We start from the raw sequence: 23114 nt of genomic DNA, 5'->3' as shown, positions 1-23114 counted from the left end.
TTGTTGGAGGACGCGCGCATACCATGAGCCTTTGCGTGTGGCTATCTGCCTAGACACACCTCCAGAATCTTTCGGTGCAGCGCCAGCCAGTAGCAGGAGGCTATAGTATAAAAGTTCAAATCTTTTATCTTTTAGTGATTTAAAAGCATATAATTCGTTTCTAAAGCACTAAATGCACTTACTTACACACGGATGATGCAGGTTACGTGACAAACCACGGCACCACCTTAGAGGCCACATGCGCAGCTGGTATTTAAAGCAAATCTCCTGACAAAACTCGCATCACTTTATCCACATATCACTCTGTCCTACTTACTATTCCTAACATTCTATTGTTTCGAGAAAGGGTTCAGTACTCAGAAGTGCGTTAGTGACACCTGGTGGTTACAAGCATGAACTGCAGCTAAAATAGGTGTTCTGATTCCTGATGCTACTGATCATTTTCTAATGGGATCTAAAGGTGTTCTACAGGAAATTAGTAGTCTCTAATGTTAAGTATTAAGCCAGTTGCCATTAGAAAGCAAAACCAGGTTTTAAGCCTACTGGTCGTTTAAGCGGGGATTATTTTTATAGCTGGTATTCATAGCAAATCTCAGACCGACTCAGGCATCACCTTGTTGATATAAAACGCCTTCATAGTCCATATGAACGTAAAACCTAAATTAGGATATAAGTGTTAGTTATTGACTTAAAACCGTGGTAGCCTGTGCCTGTTATTTTCTGGTCAATCAATTACCAAAGCGGTCAGCAGTTGAGGGTGGAAAAAACTTTGGGCATCACAGTGTTTTTGGAAAATGAGCCAAGCATCGATACAGTGCTTCAAAGTAAAGAAAGTTTTTTGAGCGCGACATCAAAATAAAAACATCACTATTGAACGCTTTTAAGAGCTGAACCACAACACTTAATCTGGACCAGGGTTCAAACCAACAGTCTACTTAGCTCAAAGGCCTGGCTCACCCCCATGAGCAAAGTTGCAAAGTTTTGAGTATGAAGGCTTTATCATGTTGGATTAAAGGAATAACAAAGATGCATGCTTGAAAAAACTCTAAAGTCCACTTGTTCTCCAGCTGAGAAGGTTTGTCTCATAACCAATACTGCAGTGGAAGTAGCTATTCCATCATGGACAAACTGGACATCTGAGATGGAGAGATTATGGACCAAAGGGTCTACATTGTAATTGGCATTTCTGGGATGGTGAGAATCAGAAAATGCAACCAACTTATAAGACTGAACGTTGGAGGTGTGTAAAAATATCCTGGCACATTTCTTGGAAAAACTCCTGAGTCTCCTGAAAAAATAGAAGCTGTCTGATAGATCAGAGCTGTTACCATAAAGGTGAAGACTAGTGATGGAGTGCTAATGTGATCTCACAGCTGTGTCTCTGAGTGCTGAAAGATGTATCTTTCTTTAAGCCTGCATATGCAGCCTGTGCTGATAATATGTGCCGCTTTATAAGCCAGTCAAAGAAGCTGGTTAACGTGTTTTTTCAAGAGCAATAACAGAGGTAGTAGCGTTGCCTTCAAGCTTTAACTGCTCATACAATAAACTGCGAAATATAGCCATCATTTATTGACTCTGCTTAGTACAATAACCCAGATTTCACATTCATGCTAGCCTGGTAGTCACCGTACATGTAGCCCTGACGCCCAAGTGAAGCTCTTGTAGTGAGTTTACCATAAATTAGGAAAGTAGTCATGATGTACCTTAAGCTTCCCAATAAACTGCACTGAAAGTAAATGCATAGCTGTTTTATAGCTTCTTGTTTAAAGTCTGGACTGAGTGAAGACTGCTTCAGTTGTCAGAGTTGCTGAGTCCTACTTCCAGATTAACATGAGGGTGAAGTCATGTTGTTATGAAGAAATTTTGGTGCTACCAGCGTTTATTTATTCATTCTGTTGTGCTCGTTTTACCATCTGAGGTGGAGCAATGGGTCTAGTGATGAACATACCATTAATGAGAAAAGTAGTCCCGACATACTTACAGCTTCATGACAACATACTCAGACAAATTTGGGCCCACAGTCCAAAATTTACCTTTCCTTGCTCTCAACCCAACATGGGTAGAGGCTGAGGACATCACTGATCATGTAACACAAGATCTTATGATGTTCTAAGCCTCACTGAAAGCAAGAGTGCTTTAGCAGCAAGCACCTGCAGGATGGCTGCTGATGCTGCTAGAGTAAGAGAGAATCAACACTAAGTTGAAGAGTGAAGGTCAGCTGGTGAGGTCTGCACAGGCAGATTTTTTTTTTTTAATGAATTTTTTTTGCAACAATTTTTCACCAGGATGGTGTGCTGCACTCTCTATATTTATTCTGTTGTGCTAGTGTTCTCATCCGCGGTGAAGAAAAACTTGTATATAAAGTTATTTTTTGAATTCACCGTGATGGAGAATCCTAGTCATATCACAAGGTTTATAAATGGCTCATGGATTTTTGGGCCCTTTCGCTGCACATGATTGGTTAATTAGCTATGAATATGCAAATCAGCACTCTCACACTTTATTTTCTGAGTTTCCTCATGGAGCCCCATTATAACACATTCTCCCTCTCAATGTATTGCTAATGTCTCTCGCCCTCTCTCTCTTCCAAAAAGTGCTCTTAGAGGAGAGGGAGTTGGAGTTGAGCTGAGACTCAGCACTTCATCCCAGTAACTGCACTGGAGACTTTACCGAGTGGAGGACTCACAGACTGAGAGCAGAAAGCTCACTTACAGCTGCACTAAAAAGTCTAGGAGGACTGTAGAGGTGAAGGCCAAACTCTCCCTCATTGACCTGTTAGTGGAGCAGTTTGTCACTCACACACATAGATTCCAAAAACCAGTGAAATCCAGAAGCCTGAAACTCCGTCTTAAAACTCTTGAAAACTTGGCTTGTTCTTTCTAACACCGATTGCACTGGACGTTTTCAGTCATTTCAAGGAAGGATAGTGTGGTTTTCTTGACATCAGCACAAGGTGAAGGTCTGAAAAGATCAAGAGACAAAACATTTTAAACGTTATTACAGCTGCCCATGCCCCAGCTACCCGCCACTTACCCTGGACTAGCTGCCCATCCTACGTTGAACTTTTCATGGACTCCTACACTGTTAGAAATAAAGGTACCACGTAGGTATATGATTCGTTCATCAAGGTACAAACAGTGTAAACGTTCCCTCAAAGGTACAACAGTGGTTTTAAGGTCAAACTGTGCACCTTAAATAAGAATTCCCCAGTAGAAAAGTAGACATTTGTATCTTTTTATAAAATAATGTTTTAAAACAGAACCATTTAATAAAAAGCCTGGGAAGAGACGGGGTGCGTGGAGTCAGTACATCTTAGAAAATATCATTTCAATGGATTATGGTACAGTTATGTTCCATGACTAAAGGGTACTGAGATGTGTCCTTGAGGGTACCATCACTGTGACAAGAAGGGTACTGCCCCAGTGACAGTGTCGTACCTTTTTTTCTGAGAGTGTAGCTATTACTACTACTAATAAAAGTAGTAGAATAACTCCGTAGGTAGCTCGACCAGAGGAGAATAGGTCCCTCCCTGTGAGCCTTGGATCCTCCCAAGGTTTCTTTCTCAGCTCTGAGGGACTTTTTCCTTGCCACTGTCGCCCCTGGCTTGCTCACCTGCGGGTTTTTACATTCATGTTAAAACTTTGTCTTTACTGGAATTCACTGAAGCTGCTTTGTGACATTAGTTGTAAAAAGACTCACATCAGCCAGCATTCGCTGTAGCACTTGGTCAACAGCAACATCAAGAACATCAGGAACATCAATCACAAGTATCTACTAGTGATATCCAAAGAGTGTGTTTCAGGAAAAAAGCTAAAAGAACCTGTACTCGCTAAACAGAAGGGAGAAAAGTCCACTTCTATGGGGGAACTGCGTTTAATGCAGCTTCAGTCTGAAATCAAAGCCGTCTAAAGTCTGCCAGGTCTAAGAAATGTGTCAAATTTTAAGAACACAAACCCAAAACTCCAGCTGCAATACCAACACTCACCAGCAGGTGTCACGCAGTATAAGACTGTTCAACTTTTTCAACAACTCCAAAGTTCATTTTGGGCTCATGGCATGAAATGAAGTGGACGTTAGTAAAACAGAGCAGTTTATCGCTCTTAAACGACGAAAAGACACACAACAGCTGCACTGAACTGGGCTTTAAACCGCAGCTAAGTTCACAGAGGAGCTTCAGTCCCACAGCTGAACCAAATCCTCTAAATGAACCCAAACATTCTCTAGCGCTAAGCTCAAAAACGCACACATTTAGCGTCAAAACAGGCCAACTGAAAGCTTCAGCGACGGCATTCTGCATCTTTTCTTCAAAAAGGACACAAATCTACTGGAATAAAGCAAAACCACATCAGCACAAGTGTCATTTCATCATAAAATCAGAGTTTTGTGAGCTCACCTGATGTCGTTGCTGGTCTCGGCTTCCTCTTGCCTGGAGATGCAATGCCGCCATCTTGTGCTGGAAAGCTGCAGTAACAGGGTTTGTCGAAGATCTAAATCAGGTGGAAGCTTCGAGTAGCTTTTGACGAGCACTGATACGTCAACGCTGCTTATTGCTGTGTTTTAGCCGTTCTTTCACTCTCTGGTTGTGAATGTGCAACAACCATGAATGTGAAGGCTTTCAACAAACGACCCACTGGAGCTGAAATGAGGAGTCAGTCCGCTTTGACTGGGTTTACCATCTGTTTCTGAGGTGGTCGTGTTTTGGTTTGAGTCAATGCTCGGTGTGTGAATTGAACATTTGAGTTGTTCTGGAAAAGTTACAAGCTCTGGCTTTTCTAGACATCAAAGTGGGAAAATTATGTAACAGCTACGGATTCTGGTCAAGGAGGGTCTGAGCCAGCATAGCGTGACTCAATATCACAGTGATGGTCAACATAAATAGAAGTGCTATTAATTAAATATGTATGGTTCAGTACAGCTGGTGTTGTTCAGAGGGGTTTTTGTTTACATCATGAACAAAATCAACACTATGAGCATGTCGTTTACTAGATGTTCCTGAGTCGGCCCACCAGGGGGACACACTAAATTACTGGAAAAATTGATTTGGTTGTTAAATCTTAATGCTGTTAAACAGATGGATAGATGGCTGTTTTGACAGACAACTACATAAAATTAAGAGTGGTCCAAGTACCAATTCATAAAATTTCCTCATAGAAAACAACCAAGAGCCTCTGGTTCCTGGCGCAGTTCACAGAACCATCACATCACACTGAAGCTTACATTTATATTTGCCATTGTTTGACTAACTGTTCAGTTAGTGTGCAAACTAATATACGATCATGAGCTGAACAAGGCTGCGTTGTAATCCACAAATGTAAGCCAATGCATCAGTAGCTTCAAATTACATTAAATAAAACTGAACATTTAAGACTGAAGAGTAATGCTGACTCACTTTGTGCTGCTATATCCAGCAGTGATATTTAAAGCTGAATGAGAGAACAGAGCCGCGGCTGTGTTTTGAGTTGCCATGACAACTTTACAATACTACAAATAAGGCGTCCATAAAAGTCACATGGTTTGAAAAGGATGGCCACCCACTCACTAACACGGTCACTACAGAGCCACCAGCATGAAGCTTTTGTTGGTGAGTGTCTTGTAAAATGCTCCTTTTCTAATGCTGATCTAAGACCAGTTTACAGTGCATCCGGAAAGTATTCACAGCGCTTCACTTTTTCCACATTTTGTTTTGTTACAGCCTTATTCCAAATTGAATTAAATTAATCTTTTTCCTCTAAATTCTACACAAAATACCCCATTGTGACCATGTGAAAAACGTTTTCTCGAGAGTTTTGAAAATTTATTAAAATTAAAAAACAAAGAAATCATATTTACATAAGTATTCACAGCCTTTGCTTAATACTTTGTAGAACCACCTTTGGCAGCAACTACAGCCTCAAGTCTTTTTGAATATGATGCCACAAGCTTGGCACACCTATCTTTAGGCAGTTTTGCCCATTCTTCTTTGCAGTACCTCTGAAGCTCCATCAGGTTGGATGGGAGACGTCTGTGCACAGCCATTTTCAGATCTCTCCAGAGATGTTCAATCGGATTCAAGTCTGGGCTCTGGCTGGGCCACTCCAGGACATTCACAGAGTGGTCCTGAAGCCACTGCTTTGAGATCTTGGCTGTGTGCTTCGGATCGTTGTCCTGCTGAAAAATGAACCGTCGCCCCAGTCTGAGGTCAAGAGCGCTCTGGAGCAGGTTTTTATCCAGGATGTCTCTGTACATTGCGGCATTCATCTTTCCCTCTATCCTGACTAGTCTGCCAGTTCCTGCTGCTGAGAAACATCCCCATAGCATGATGCTGCCACCACCATGCTTGACTGTAGGGATGGTATTGGCCTCGTGATGAGCAGTGCCTGGTTTCCTCCAAACATGACGCCTGGCATTCACACCAAAGAGTTCAATCTTTGTCTCATCAGACCAGAGAATTTTGTTTCTCATGGTCTGAGAGTCCTTCAGGTGCCTTTTTGCAAATTCCAGACGGGCTGCCTTGTGCCTTTTACTAAGGAGTGGCTTTCGCCTGGCCACTCTGCCATACAGGCCTGATTGGTGGATTGCTGCAGAGATGGTTGTCCTTCTGCAAGGTTCTCCTCTCTCCACGGAGGAACGCTGGAGCTCTGACAGAGTGATCATTGGGTTCTTGGTCACCTCCCTGACCAAGGCCCTTCTCCCCCGATCGCTCAATTTAGACGGCCGGCCAGCTCTAGGAAGAGTCCTGGTGGTTCCGAACTTCTTCCATTTACGAATGATGGAGGCCACTGTGCTCATTGGGACCTTCAACGCAGCAGTAATTTTTCTGTATCCTTCCCCAGATTTGTGCCTCGAGACAATTTTGTCTCGGAGGTCTACAGACAATTCCTTTGACTTCATGCTTGGTGTTTGCGCTCTGACATGCAGTCAACTGTGGGACCTTATATAGACAGGTGTGTGCCTTTCCAAATCATGTCCAATCAACCACAGGTGGACTCCATTTAAGCTGTAGAAACATCTCAAGGATGATCAGTGGAAACAGGATGCACCTGAGCTCAATTTTGAGCTTCATGGCAAAGGCTGTGAATACTTATGTAAATATGATTTCTTTGTTTTTTAATTTTAATACATTTTCAAAACTCTCGAGAAAACTTTTTTCACATGGTCACAATGGGGTATTTTGTGTAGAATTTTGAGGAAAAAGATTAATATAATTAAATTTGGAATAAGGCTGTAACAAAACAAAATGTGGAAAAAGTGAAGCGCTGTGAATACTTTCCGGATGCACTGTAGGTGCATTTGTAACACCTTGTGCTCCCTCTCAGTATTTTTACACCCCTTACAAACTTTTTGTGCTCCCTCTCAGTATTTTTACACCCCTTACAGACTTTTTGTGCTCCCTCTCAGTATTTTTACACCCCTTACAGACTTTTTGTGCTCCCTCTCAATATTTTTACACCCCTTACAGACTTTTTGTGCTCCCTCGCAGTATTTTTACACCCCCTTACAGACTTTTTGTGCTCCCTCGCAGTATTTTTACACCCCTTACAAACTTTTTGTGCTCCCTCGCAGTATTTTTACACCCCTTACAGACTTTTTGTGCTCCCTCGCAGTATTTTTACACCCCTTACAGACTTTTTGTGCTCCCTCGCAGTATTTTTACACCCCCTTACAGACTTTTTGTGCTCCCTCGCAGTATTTTTACACCCCTTACAGACTTTTTGTGCTCCCTCGCAGTATTTTTACACCCCTTACAGACTTTTTGTGCTCCCTCGCAGTATTTTTACACCCCTTACAGACTTTTTGTGCTCCCTCGCAGTATTTTTACATCCCCTTACAGACTTTTTGTGCTCCCTCTCAGTATTTTTACACCCCTTACAGACTTTTTGTGCTCCCTCGCAGTATTTTTACACCCCCTTACAGACTTTTTGTGCTCCCTCGCAGTATTTTTACACCCCCTTACAGACTTTTTGTGCTCCCTTGCAGTATTTTTACACCCCCTTACAGACTTTTTGTGCTGCCTCTCAGTATTTTTACACCCCTTACAGACTTTTTGTGCTGCCTCTCAGTATTTTTACACCCCTACAGACGTTTTGTGCTCCCTCGCAGTATTTTTACACCCCTTACAGACTTTTTGTGCTCCCTCTCAGTATTTTTACACCCCTTACAGACTTTTTGTGCTCCCTCGCAGTACTTTTACACCCCCTTACAGACTTTTTGTGTTCCCTCGCGGTATTTTTACACCCCCTTACAGACTTTTTGTGCTCCCTTGCAGTATTTTTACACCCCCTTACAGACTTTTTGTGCTCCCTCTCAGTATTTTTACATCCCCTTACAGACTTTTTGTGCTCCCTCGCAGTATTTTTACATCCCCTTACAGACTTTTTGTGCTCCCTCTCAGTATTTTTACATCCGCTTACAGACATTTTGTGCTCCCTCGCAGTATTTTTACACCCCCTTACAGACTTTTTGTGTCCCCTCGCAGTATTTTTACATCCCCTTACAGACTTTTTGTGCTCCCTCACAGTATTTTTACATCCCCTTACAGACTTTTTGTGCTCCCTCGCAGTATTTTTACACCCCTTACAGACTTTTTGTGCTCCCTCGCAGTATTTTTACATCCCCTTACAGACTTTTTGTGCTCCCTCGCAGTATTTTTACATCCCCTTACAGACTTTTTGTGCTCCCTCGCAGTATTTTTACACCCCCTTACAGACTTTTTGTGCTCACTCTCAGTATTTTTACACCCCGTTACAGACTTTTTGTGTTCCCTCGCAGTATTTTTACACCCCTTACAGACTTTTTGTGCTCCCTCGCAGTATTTTTACATCCCATTACAGACTTTTTGTGCTCCCTCGCAGTATTTTTACATCCCCTTACAGACTTTTTGTGCTCACTCGCAGTATTTTTACACCCCCTTACAGACTTTTCGTGCTCCCTCGCAGTATTTTTACACCCCGTTACAGACTTTTTGTGTTCCCTCGCAGTATTTTTACACCCCCTTACAGACTTTTTGTGCTCCCTCGCAGTATTTTTACATCCCCTTACAGACTTTTCGTGCTCACTCGCAGTATTTTTACACCCCCTTACAGACTTTTTGTGTTCCCTCGCAGTATTTTTACACCCCCTTACAGACTTTTTGTGTTCCCTCGCGGTATTTTTACACCCCCTTACAGACTTTTTGTGTTCCCTCGCAGTATTTTTACACCCCCTTACAGACTTTTTGTGCTCCCTCGCAGTATTTTTACACCCCTTACAGACTTTTTGTGTTCCCTCGCAGTATTTTTACACCCCCTTACAGACTTTTTGTGCTCCCTCGCAGTATTTTTACACCCCGTTACAGACTTTTTGTGTTCCCTCGCAGTATTTTTACATCCCCTTACAGACTTTTCGTGCTCACTCGCAGTATTTTTACACCCCGTTACAGACTTTTTGTGTTCCCTCGCAGTATTTTTACACCCCCTTACAGACTTTTTGTGCTCCCTCGCAGTATTTTTACACCCCCTTACAGACTTTTCGTGCTCCCTCGCAGTATTTTTACACCCCGTTACAGACTTTTTGTGTTCCCTCGCAGTATTTTTACACCCCCTTACAGACTTTTTGTGCTCCCTCGCAGTATTTTTACATCCCCTTACAGACTTTTCGTGCTCACTCGCAGTATTTTTACACCCCCTTACAGACTTTTTGTGTTCCCTCGCGGTATTTTTACACCCCCTTACAGACTTTTTGTGTTCCCTCGCGGTATTTTTACACCCCCTTACAGACTTTTTGTGTTCCCTCGCAGTATTTTTACACCCCCTTACAGACTTTTTGTGCTCCCTCGCAGTATTTTTACACCCCTTACAGACTTTTTGTGTTCCCTCGCAGTATTTTTACACCCCCTTACAGACTTTTTGTGCTCCCTCGCAGTATTTTTACACCCCGTTACAGACTTTTTGTGTTCCCTCGCAGTATTTTTACATCCCCTTACAGACTTTTCGTGCTCACTCGCAGTAGTTTTAAACCCCCTTACAGACTTTTGGGCTCCCTCTCAGTATTTTTACACCCCCTTACAGACTTTTTGTGCTCCCTCGCAGTATTTTTACACCCCCTTGCAGTATTTTTACACGCCCTTACAGACTTTTTGTGTTCTCTTGCAAAATCAAGTGGCCATACAAGGGATCATATACATGATCCGTTTGGGGAAATATAAAATTATTGTGTGGTAATGCAACGTCATTGCCTTTTTTTCATGGTCTCTTATAGGCTCCTTAGTTAAGGTCAACACTCACCCAGAGCTATAAAAGTGTGTGGAATAAAGCGCCAGACCTTTGCGCCACAGTAAATTTCCTGTCCAAACCAATAAGAAGGGAGAGGGTGTTTTTTTTTTCTATACCATCCAGCCTTTAGCAGTTGCCTGGGTGAAGTGCCGTAGCGTACTTCTTTGTTCCTCTCTACAGTTGCATTTGTATCATGTTTACAGGCAGACAGAGGGGCTAATGGCTGAAACTGACCTCAAACCAGAGCTAGAAACTGCTAATAAAGTGCAGTATGTTCCATTAAAGAGAGATAAGCTGAGCAGACCTGGTGGCTTAACTCAGGGATGCCTGATTGTTCAGGCCTAAAACTTGCATTAACTATGTTATTTGTTGACTAATGCAGCACAGTGCTGTGCACTCAATGGTTTGACAGAACTTACAATTTTGTATCGTTCATGAGTTTCAGAATTTACACAGCACACCTTTGGTTCCTCCCACCTTCCAGATGCATCATCAGAAGGGAGTTTATTCATCTTTAAACCAGACAATCTTGCTGCAGCACCACTGTAGGAGGTGAGAAGGCATGTTGAAAACAGATAAAGCAGGCATTACGTTTCATTTTGGCCAGAGAGCCCCATGAAGTCCCCTTGAATGTTTTCCCGGCTCAGCTGATTCATCCAACCACCTAGCAGTGAGCTGAGGCAGAGGTTTAAGAGCTTTGCAAGTCCCCAGAGTCTTACTGTCTGACTTCACTTAAATGAAAGCGTTCGGTCACAGGATCAATTAAAGAGTCCTCAAGGACATGGGTAGGACCAGAATGAGCAGAATGTATAATTTGCCTTACTGCACCCACAAAACACAGATTTCAACTTCTCAGCTTCCTCTCTGTGGTCTCTGGAGTGGACAGAATGTATTTATATCATGTAGATAAGAGGGGGGGGGATGAAGAATAGGGATACTTGCTACACCTTCATATGCCATCAAAATCAGTCACGCAATTTTACCCTTACCCCAAGTGTGGTCATTCATTGTGGTCATTAAGCTTTGTTAGTTTCTTGCCACATTAAACACATATTCATTCTACTGATTTAAAATATGAAATTCTTGCATTCCTATCTTTAATCAAAGTGAAAAGTAATGAATTTTGCCTGTCTTCTGAGTTTTGATTATGTCACCGGGCACAAGCAGGTAGGGAAAAATTATATTAACTAATAAAACATGTTTAACCTCACAATACCCCACCAATCATCACTCAGCAAGGAGTATGGAAAGAAACTTTAGTGTTGCTCTAGACCATGTGCCAGACTCCAGTCCTCGCAGGCCAAAACACTGCAGACTTCAGCGCACTGCCTCATTAAACACACCTGATTCAGCTCATCAGCTAATTAGTAAGGCCTGCATGAATTGAATTCAGAGCGTCAGATGAGGGTAAACACTAATCTCTGCAGCACTTTGGCCTGGAAGGCCCCCAGTTTGACATGCTTGCACTAGAACAAAGCTAATACAGCTAACATGTCAGAGACTAGATGGTGCTTTTTCCAGAGCACATTTTCACTGTACTGTCTGCACAACCTGCTGCTTTAACACTTCAGTCTTTACAAGCGCTCATATCGTTCCTGCACTGCGAGCGCCTGTAAAGAATGAGAGACAGGCAATGAAATAATGACAGCAAAGTTTTGGCCAAGCATCAGCAACCTGATCAGTTCAATTTCATTTATTGTTCACAAAGATGATAAGCGTCTCTGTTTTTTCTGTCTTCATGGCGGTGAATGTGAGAGTAACAGAGCGCTTGCATCTCCGCAAAACATCTAATCAATAAACAAACACCTATGTGTGCAATTTAGCCCACTTTAGCCCTTGCAGTCCACCATCCGAACCAAAAGAGACTAATGAATAATGATTGCAAAAAGCAATGTATGGCGTGGTCTTTGGAAAATGAACTGGGTATGAAAACAGCCTGATGTTCTCCAGAGATAATACAGCTATCATCTCCGAAGAACATCAGGCTGTTTTTGTATATAAATATACTATAAATATCACGTACTGATAACTGAGGCTGCAGCTACTGAAGATTACTGAGATTGTTCACGATCAGGCTCAGAGGTGGGTAGAGGAGCCTAAACCAATCCTTAGGTAAAAGCATTGCTACTACAATTAAAGCAAAAATACTTTGAGTAGAAACACAAAGGAAACATGGCTAAAATGGAACCAAGTAAAAAGATCCATTTTCTTACTTTAGTAGAAGTAAAAGTAATATGAATATGATTGAAAAGCGTTAAACAACAGATCCATCAGTATTTTACTCAAGTACATGCACTCGAGTAAATGGAACTAGTTACGACCCACCGCTGAATAGGTTTATAAGGACGTGTCATTGGTATGACATGAAAGGCGATTTTAGTCAGTGGCCTAATTGTCACTCAGCCAGATGCTTTTTATTTTATTTAATTTGATTTATTTATTTATTTTTGGAAACAGTATGTTTTGCCCCACCACTTTTGGGTAGCACCCTTGAAGGTTTTTAGTCCACAGAAGACAAAATTCAGGTTTCAAGATGCTGTTTTAGCTATGCAACATATGTCCATCATAGATACCAGCCCTGCTAGAAAAACCAGTAGCAGCAAAACCAGCGTTTGTTCTGTTTTTGGATGCTGGTATGCTGGTCAACCAGCATGATCATGCTGGGTGACTAGCTAAACCAGCACCAGAACAGCATGGAATTCAAGCTAGTCTCTGCTTTTTTTGTTCAGCAGAGAGTGAATAACAGTCAGTCTACATCTTGCGCACATAGTTACCGTGTCTTATTCGTTTCTTTATATTAAACTTAGAAAAAGAAAGCAAGCATTTGCACAGTGTCTAGATTCTATCATTTTAATTGATTAGCTTATATTGATTGTAATTACACAATTCCAAGGGGAGACAAAAAAATAAATCAGACACAACATTCAAAATAGAAAAGTCAAGCAAGAACGGTAAAAAGGAAAACGCACCGACGCAGAATCGTGCCAACATGTTTAACTGGACTAAAAATAACACATAAGAGGGTTATTTGGATCCAAGTCTACAGTAGCCTACTTTAGCGAGGCAAGCAAACTAGAGCTGGAAAAAACAATTCCATTGTGCCAGTCTTCTCCATGTTGCCATGGATGTTTTTCTAAAGCACGTCAACCGATCATAAAAGCAATGCACACAGACATAAATACATGAGACATTCCAACGTAAAGGCATCGTAAGTTGCGACTGAGGTACACCTGCAAAACTGTGGAAAAAGCTTGTGATTCTCTATAAGTGAGCCACCGAAACAAACAAATCAGAGGTGGCGAAATGTGATCCTAGAGGTAGAAATTAAAGATGTTGCTAGGCCATTCATAACGATAATACTAGAATTTAAATTTTACCACTTAATCAAAAATTATTTTATTTGGAAAGTTTGAGAGCTTTGAGAAAAATCTTTCCCATTTTGCCAATGGGACCCATCACTGGGATGCATCTGCACATGTTGCTATATATTCTGATATGTATGGTTTTAAATGTATTTCCAGGAACAAGCCTTTCTTTTGCAATTCGTCTAATTTAATCGTTTAATAACTATTACTGCTGTCATTCTAAAGAATAACATTTTAAGTACATACTACAAGACTGTCTGAAGTGTAGTGTAGACGAGATGAGTTTGTTCAGCCCTCCAGCACCAGGTTTTGCCCCTCCTGATATAAACTATGGCTTTGCAAAGAAGAATTTAGCAATATATTCACAGAGAAGGACACGAATACAACAGTTACAGCAGCAAAACAGCCTTATACAGCAGCTAAGACCCTGAATCAAAAGGCAAGTTCAAACCATATTCATAAAGCAATTCAGCAGCTATTGGACATGTCCAGAGTTTTCCGATAAAACTTAAACGATCACTGAACATTGAACTCCTTCATTTCGACTGCACCAGCAACACTAGTGTGAATTTTCATCTAGTGAATACATGTCTATTAGTTTGCCATGGTCATTTTTCATCATGCACAGAACACATTAACAATTCCACAGACTTTTCCAAATGTTTGCATAATTCAATCTTTGGAGCGGTTTGATGTGAAATGCTCCATTCTAGAGAGTCAGAATTGTTCACAGTGGCAGTGATAGGAACGAGACATCCAACGGGTTTAATCCCTCTAAAACTCTGGTAATGTGCAAAAGCAGAGACCACCCTTCACTACATTTCCAGACAAACCGTTAAAAGGCACACATTTAAACTTCAATCCACTAAACTGTCAAATTCAGCTAATATCTCCTTACAGTCTGCTAGCTGTCCGTTCTGTGTGTGCTGGGGAAATCTGGTGTTCGTACACAGTCCTGGATCTGTACATGTTGAAACAAAGTGTCTCAGACACAACAGTAGTCCAGCCAGTTAGCGACAGGGGACATCCATGCCTGTGCACAGGATAGGAGGAAGAGGAGGGGATACGTGCAGAACTCCACACATTGTTAAGAAGTAGAGGTGCCTGAATGTAACTGCTGCGTCATCAAGGAGGAATGGAAAAATTTGAACAGAAGCTGAGGTGCCGGAATGTAACTGCTCCATTTAAGGTGGAACAGGAAAACTCAAACAAAAAACTGGCAAAAAGAAGTTGCTTTCAGCTTCATTGAGAGTTGAAAGGCATGAAAAAAGATGACGAATAATAATGCTACATATAATTTTTTTGGACTTTGCATGTCCATCCTTCGCCTTTATTACAGTTTCCATTCTTTTCAGGAAACCTGCTTTCAGTTTTTCAAAGAAATCTGCAGGAACTTTTTTCAACACCTCAAGTTCAGTCTCAGAAGTTGGTTGCATTTTCTGCTTTTCATGATCTAAATAATCCCAATTACAAATTTACACTAATCAGTCCATAAATCCTTACTCCACATCTCAGATGTCCAGTTTTCTAGTGCACATTTTCTTCATTCCTTTTTTCAAAACTTCCTTTTCTCAGTGAGGCTTCTTGACAGCTACACAGCCTTTCTCATAGTGTTGAGTTGTCTTCTCCCAGTGGAAGGATGGACAGCGACACATGTAGATGATTTCAGATATGAATCAAGAGTGGAGCTGGATTTTCTCCTCTCTCAAAGATGGAAGCTTTAAGTGCTGTTAATCTGATGTGGGGAGTATTGGTGCTCGACCAGGTCTTGTACAGCTGTACCACCCGTATCCCATTTTCTTTGTATCTTTTTATCATTTTTTTGAACTCGTTTACCTGTTTTTCACTCATTTTCTGCTGACCTTCCTCAGAACGTTATTACATAAAAATAGTTATGAATAAGCTGCCTGATGCCAGACATTGTTTATATATAGTTTTAAGAAACTAAAAAAGCTGTACTGTTTAAACTCTGCAACCCTGCAATTCTGTGACCAGACAACATCAAACCATTCTAAATGTCTTTTCGTTTACATCTCTGTGATTGAGCGATGCAGAAATTTTGAAAAATCTGTGGAATTCCCGCATATTTTCGGCAATTATCTGTGACATTTTGATATAAACCTGTGACATACTATACAGTGTTCATGTACACATTGTACAGGGAGTGAAATCTACAAAACCAAGTATCACATTAAGTTCAATATCTCAGTAGATATGATATAACAAATCAGGCATGGGAACCATGTTAAAAAAAAAAAATCAAATATCTATTGTGAGATTGGAGTGTATGAAGGTGCGACGTTTGACGAATGGTATCAAGTGTCAGAAAAGGCCATCAAAAACATCCTTATATGGATGAAGTGCTACTCATAAAATGTGTTGTCAAATGTTGACAGCAGCTAGTGTCTTTTCAGAAACACTAGCTGGGTACGTAGAATTTCAGCTACATGTAAAAGGCTTTAGATACATTCAAACAATACAAGAGGCCTATATGGAGAAAACAAAGTTAACTGTAGGGGAGGATTGCACTCTCTTTCTGCTTGACCTCTTTTATGCGTTCTACTTCCACATGGGCTTGAGGGTCCTGCTGGAGATGGGAAAGGATTTCTCAGAGAAACTGCTACCTTTGCGGGAATGCTCCCGCCCAGTCTGTGGCGGGGGCGTGTCACTGCGCTGAGTGCTTTGACTAGGCGCTCGGACGCTCTGAACCCTCCTCAAAGACCCAACTGGTTTGTCCTCGCCTCGGGTTGAGTGTCCACTACATACGGATTCTGCTTTTCCACCAGATGGTGCCTTCTGGGACCCACTTCTGGACAATGTGGAGCTTTTTGATGGAGTTCCTGGAGCAGGTTGTACGGGCAAGTCTTTTTTGGTTCTGGAGGAGGAAGCGACAGTGTTGCGAGCAAAGCTTGGCAGGGCTGAGGGGGTTTTTGAGGCATGGGTTGGCGTCTGAGGCATGGTGCCTTCCAAAGCGGCCTGAGCCTGAGCTTGGGCCAAGGCTCTCATGGTAGAGCGACACATCTTTTCCTCATGTGGAGGTTTAGGTATGTTGCGAATAGGTTTGGCATTCGGCTTCTTGAAGGAAGGCTTGTGTGGAGCGGGGTCTCTTGACCATCGAGAACCTACAGCACTTGGGGTTGTTCCTCTTTGTGCCTTGGCTTGCTCTGGAGGAAGGCTTGAATGGCGAGCAGGTCTTCCTTGTCTTTCGCCCCGTCTTGCAGGCGTGCTCTGTTCGCGCAGAGGACGCCTCGGTTCTGTGATCTCATGTCCTAAAGACTTCTCAACTCTCTTAGCATTGCTGACAGACCGACTCAGCTTGGTGATGGGTACTACCTTGCGCAAGTTCTGGGTCTCATTTGCTGTGAGTGCTCTTGCAGGCCGGCCAATTCGAGTGGCTGCAGATTTAGACAGAGTTTTGGTTTTTAAGTGAGCTGGTTTGGAGCTGCATGTCTGCACTGCCTTCTCACCCACCTTCCTACCTTCTGCAGTATCGCAGCTCTCAGTATCTGCCTCGTCAGTAGTAACAGAAGGAGTGACTGACTCTGGGCGCTCTTCAACTGCCTTCCCACCAAAGGGCTCATCAGCTGATGTAGACATTGATGGGTCATTAGTGGACAAAGACTCAAAATTAGAAGAAAGGGAACTAGGATCTCTAAGAAGACTTCGGAAGTTGTTGTCCTGCGTTTTTGCATCAAGTCGAGATCCTTCCTTAAAAACAGGTGAACTCTCCAGCTCTGAGCAGTCCAACATGACTGAGCAATCAGTTTCAGTGCAGTCCAGAACGTAAGGGATACATTTCTTGTTGGATAACGAGGGGTCAAGAGGCAAAGGTGTGTCACATGTTGTTGAGGAGACAGTGCTGGTGTCCTCTTCTTCCTCTCTCTGAGGTGAAATTATTTTGCTGTCATATACTGCACCTGGTTGTGGTGCCTCCTCAGAACTCTTACTAGATGGAGGGGTATCCAAAACAAGCGATTTAGGAAGTTCTCTTTCCTCTAGATCAGTCACAAAAATATCTCCCTGGTTTTCCAGTGGCCTGTAACTGCTATTGTTGTTAGGATTTGTCAACTCAAAGGGCTGAAGACAAGGCACCAGCATGTGTCTTTCCAGGCTAACGTTCATCTGTCCAACAGCATGACCCTGGGATTTCTGAAACACATTCCTAGCGTGATTTAGTCGTGAAGAAATTATGCCTTCAGAAACAGTGGAATAATTATTATTGTTGTATGCATCATTCTCCATGGTGTAACCTGACATTGAGTATCTAGCCAAGGGGCTAATTGGTTCAGTCTCTGCCTTTGGAGAAGTGGCCAGCTTATCATGATAGAGCTGATTCTGCACTCCGAGCTCTCTGTTATCATCCTGTGAGGCCAGCCAGGGCATGGTCCTTCTCTGATGAGGGCGACCTGAGCGTGGGAGGCTACTGAATTTGGTGCTGTCAGCTGTGGGAGACCCAGAAAACAGCTCTAGGTAACCACGGAGGTTGCGATCAGTGGTTGTGTGGCGGTAGCGGTGGGCACTTGCTGACCGCCCCAGTGGACTGTGGGGACTGTGAGGTCGGGGCTGCAGCAAGAAGTCCAGGAGGCCTTCCTTGGTAAGGATGTCCACATCATTTTCGCTGCTGCTGCGACCAAAACCTCCATTACTGCTTTGCCCCCCATTGGCAGCAGCCCAGGCAAAACGTCTTTCTTCTAACTCACGTAAGCGCCGCTGCCTGGCAGCCTCTTTCAAATCCCTCTCCAGATTATCCTAATAATAGAAGGAAAGAGACAAGATGCGTTAGAAAGCAAGTCAGTTTTATGAGCATTGAGTCTTTGCACAGCAGATGGCATGACATCTCCAGTCAGTGCATTTGTCAGTACAGAGCTAAAGACAGAAGAAGAAGCCATTTTCTGGCAAATAAATCGAAAAATGATGATCACTTTTTTTTCCAAGACGTCCTCTTTTGGGGACCTAAAATGAGTGCAGATGGGATTTCTAAATTGCCTAAAATGTTCGTGGACTTGGCTTCCCTTTATGTTGACATTTGCTTTCTACAGTCTGCCCCGTGCCTCCCTCCTGCCCCCATTGCCATCTTTTTTGACAACCATAATATGAGCATTAGAAATCACTGCACATAAACTTCAATATCACAAAAAAGTGAAAATCAGTGAGATGCAAATTCTGCATAGTGTGTGAGACCACAACAAGGATCTTGTGTCAGTCAGTAGCATCACCATCTTTGTACCTTCACAGCTTTCTTGAACTTGAGACAGAAGTCTTGGAAGATCCTGAAGCACTCGTCGAGTTTGAAGGTGTCTTTGTCTTCACAGAAGAAATCAATAAGGGCATTGCCCTCTTTACGCAGGTCCAGCCTGCGTCTTTTCAGGTCCTGCAGAGTCTGTGTTGAACTCTGTCAGACAGAAAGCAGAGATATGATTTTATCATAAAAAAGATTTCCAAAAACTCTTCATGATGTACACTAGTGTTGAACAGTTAATTCACTCATCATATCAATGTTTCTTTGTTAATTTATATACAATTTTAGATGTGTTATTCAAAATTTCTTTCTTATTCAAGAATTCTGTGAACAAGAAGATATTGCATGACAATGCACTGTAATGATCTGTTAACCCTCAGATCAGCTTTCTAAATCATTTTAGGATCGTCTACAGCTCCATTTATTATTCTGGTATTATTATGTATCATAACAATTTGGTGTTATAAACAAATACATGATTAATGTTATTTAAAAATATTTAAAGAATTACGAAGATACAGCCAGTACCCCTCATGGCTAAAATTAGAAATGCGGGTCACTGACTTTGTTTTTGTTTATTATTAATTAACAAATTTCAGAAAATGCAGACAGATGTCACTATATGAATCTAATCTACATGTAGACATATTCATATTTTTTGAGAGGAATCTGACCTGTAGAAATGGATCCAACTGCGAGAGCAGATCAGCATCGCTCTGAATCTTCTCCTCCAGGGAACGTGTTCTCACATAAAGAGAGGAGAATTCTGCCTCAATGTTTTCCACTGAAATCCTACAAGAATAAGGGGAACAGAGGAAGGGAATGGAATGGGTGTAGCAAAAAGTGAAGCACAAAGAGAGAGGACATTGTGCATTAGTGCATTCAATAGAAACAGAGGATATACAAGTGGGAATCTCCAGGCAGTGTTAGAGGGAGAAAAATAATGACAATGCAGAAAAGGTCAATTACAGTAAGCTGTTTTGTCTAGAGAACCTCATGACTTTGAAAAGGTGTGCCATTTATTATCATAAAGTGGATGCTAACATCAGCCACTTTTACACAACCCTTTTGTGAGGGAATTGAACAATAATTAAACAAGACGGGGTTATGTGTGAGCTTGAGCCAGTATTAGAATCCTGATGCAGAAATGTACTTGCAGGACACCTAGTACAATTCCCAAGAAGCTGATACCTTTCTGGGTAAGCTGAGTACTCTATTGGCTTCCCTTGTTTTTACAGACAAACTTTCAGTTTTTCAGTTGTTTCAATGGTGGAGTAAGAATTTCATTTGAGAGGGGCCTAGTTACAAGTTGAGGGGGCCAGCTAGCACGCATTAAGAGGTAAGTAAGGATGACGACCACTAGTTAAACTGCTTAACAGCTAAATTGTTAGAAAACTACCTACTTCATTACCATAATCAAAGAGAAAAATATTTTTGTGTATGAAACATAACACATGATTGCTTAGCCAACATTAGTTACTATAACTACAACCGGCATACCACAGCAGGTAAAGGCCAATTAACCTTTTACAACACTAGATTCTGATTGTTCTCTCATCTTTTTTTAAACTGTACTGAAATTAGTTTTCTTTACCACATTCAAGTACCTGCACTCGCTAACTACAGAAGAAGATTACAAAGTAGCACAGCTCAGGTAAGTTCTCACCATCAGCAGAAACAGTGGAGCAAATGTGGTGTTTATATGCTGAACAAAAGTGTCTTGCAGCCATGTAATTATTACCAAACCTTTCTGATGACTTAAGGAAGCTTAATGAGGCTCTTATTTTTTTAAGGTGGAAAAAAATCATAAAATTTAAGAAAACAACCCCTTTGCCCAGGATAACCTTACAATATTTTCATTGGTAGCTGGGAGCATTTACATATTTTGTTTTTCGCATGAGAAAAATATCAGGAGTGAATTTTTGTACATGATTCAGAAATGACAGGGATGCTGGCCATGTATGCTGAGGACTTCCTGTTTAAGGGCTGTAGGATTCAATATGCAAAGCTTGAACATTACCTGCAAAGCTATGTTAGTAATGTAGCAGGTTTGGGCATGAAAGTGTGTGTTACCTGGCTGCACTCTGCACATGTGTTAGCTTTTCTGGAAACTTCAGGAGATTCTCATCCTTCTTCTGCGCTTCCTGTTTCAGAAGAAGGCGTGAAACTAGAGTAAGATGTAAGACTGTATACTTATGTAATTATGTGTATCACATCTGAAAGTTTACACTCATCTTTTCTAGAACTCAACTGTACATAATTTTCTCCTGACTTTGATCAGCCACAACATGTTTGGCATGCAAAATTTGCTTCTTTGAACATAACAAATGTTAAATAGATGAAATTTGTGGTAGCAGCAATCTTGAAGGCTGTCTTAACTCCTAGTTGTTGATACTCAGTAGCTCCAAACTGACAGCAGAAACATCTCAACGTCCCTTACCACTTCCCTCTGACTGTGTTATAGCACCAATCAGCAGTTTGAACTTTCAACTGATTATGTAAACCTATGATCTCAATAAATTTAGCTCAAGTCAACTGATGAAAATGCACCGAATTCACATTCTGTTTGTTGTGATGTGAACAGATGAATGTAAAAGCTACTAACTGTGCAAAATAACTGCAGTCAGCTTAAATAAGTACGATCAGGTGATAATGTAATAACTTATCTAAAGCCTTCATTTCATTCCTGTTTTTGCCCATTTGTGGAGATAACAGTATGTTCTACAGTGTCAGAATCCACACCAGTGAAGCTCTTTCAGATTAACTTCTCAGTGTGGTTTGAGGCAGCTGTGTGTTGAATCAGCCAAGCAGAATTAACCAAACATGCCTTGGCTATTAGACTGCATTTGCAATCATTTAATTTGCAATTAAATATTGTAAATCTGATTTTTGGTCAACAATCACAGTTTTAGTGCTAAAGTAACAATTGGATTTTGCTAAAGTGAAAAATTCCAGGTAACTATAATATTCACAAATAAATGTCTATATAGCTTGAACATACCCTCTATGTACATCTAGGCCCAACTGGAGAAGTACAAATAAACTAATATACACTAAACTAAAATAATATAAACAAATAAACAAAAACTACCAACTACCAACACTTCCCATACTCCTCCACTCACCAGAGCCACAAAATGGAGGAGGTTCATGCCTGGCTTGTTGGCCTTGGTGTCTGCCAGTGACAACAGTGAGGACAGCTTGAAGCCCACGGCGTTGCCTGCATAACCGCCCTGCAGAAATCGCACATCTGTCAGCGTCTCGCCAGTGCTTTAAAACCCATTAGCTCTCCTTAGCCATTAATGCTGTCCGGAGCCACAGAGACCGATTAGGAAGAGAGGAATGAGGAAGAGTGCAGGGTATGGAAAGATGAGAGGAGTGGATAAGGAGAGAAACGGAGATGAGAGAGTGAGAGATGTGAGGGGCAGATGAAAGGAGACAGCAGGAAAGAGAGAAACGAGAAAGAAAATGTAGAAGTAAGGATTCTTACTGCGTTCATGATGTTTCCAGCTTGGAGCACCAAGTGAAGGATGGCATGGAGTTCTTCACACGTCATTAGCTCTGTCAGCGGGTCAATACAAATGCAATCAGTAAAGATAATCTGTCCTATTATACAACACTGTGACCACCTTAAACCACTTTTTATATAGCTACTAGGGGCTTCCAGGATTAATCGACAGTCGATTAGGTGTCAAAGATGATGATTATGGAAAATATTGACTATTAAAAACAACAGCACTATATAAGGGCTGGACTTAATATTTAATACAATATATTTATGATAACATTTGGAGATACAAATTTAGACAATACTGTGAACACTCCAGACATGATTAAAGATAAATGACTAAAACAAAGGTCACTAATAGATGGACCACGGTCCGGGTCCGGACCCAGACGCTGTCCTATGCGGACCTGAACCTGTAACTGATAAACTATGGAGAATTATTTCATTTTGACGGCGTGGTTGTGTTTTAATCGGCGTAACTTTTCTAGTCTTTACAGTGCTTTAGCAGCCCAGGAAACTCATAGACCAATCGCATTTGTTTTAAATATCACATAATAGCTAGTGGCAGTGTCGAGGAATGCCCAGCTATAGATACTTCAGTACACACAGGCTTTAATCGCAGAATTTACAGGTCCTTAAAAAAGAGAAAGTTTTCCTGCAAAATGTGAGTTTGGAGTTCTTTTTCTTAAAACATGGTGTTATACGAAGATGGATCAAATATATAAACTCAATAAAAGATGTGAAACCTAAGTGTTTCATCTTTGCTGTTTTAT

The 23114-nt window shown here is 41.5% G+C and overlaps 1 protein-coding gene and 1 long non-coding RNA gene across 4 annotated transcripts in view; both read right to left on the bottom strand.

The window, feature by feature from the left end:
• Positions 1–1391: 1391 nt before the first annotated feature.
• On the bottom strand, positions 1392–4916 carry LOC108434302. Its single transcript, XR_005129413.1, has 3 exons — positions 4394–4916; positions 3438–3612; positions 1392–2961 (listed from the first exon to the last, which is right to left on the bottom strand). It is a non-coding gene; the product is annotated as an uncharacterized LOC108434302 (long non-coding RNA).
• A 10201-nt stretch (positions 4917–15117) lies between these two features.
• fhdc1 (FH2 domain containing 1) overlaps positions 15118–23114 on the bottom strand; it is a 55315-nt gene continuing 47318 nt past the window's right edge. For all 3 annotated transcript variants that reach the window (XM_017709368.2, XM_037532580.1, XM_037532581.1), the window contains exons 7-12: positions 22324–22394; positions 21959–22066; positions 20907–20977; positions 19508–19625; positions 18822–18986; positions 15118–18343 (exon numbers count right to left, since the gene is read on the bottom strand). In XM_017709368.2, the coding sequence (XP_017564857.1) occupies positions 16154–18343; positions 18822–18986; positions 19508–19625; positions 20907–20977; positions 21959–22066; positions 22324–22394 (2723 nt within the window). In that variant the 3' untranslated portion in view covers positions 15118–16153. The remainder of the gene's footprint in view (positions 18344–18821; positions 18987–19507; positions 19626–20906; positions 20978–21958; positions 22067–22323; positions 22395–23114) is intronic.

This window comes from Pygocentrus nattereri, chromosome 22 (genome assembly GCF_015220715.1).
Source record: "Pygocentrus nattereri isolate fPygNat1 chromosome 22, fPygNat1.pri, whole genome shotgun sequence".
Classification (NCBI taxonomy): domain Eukaryota; kingdom Metazoa; phylum Chordata; class Actinopteri; order Characiformes; family Serrasalmidae; genus Pygocentrus; species Pygocentrus nattereri.
This window is presented reverse-complemented; position numbering and strand designations above follow the sequence as displayed.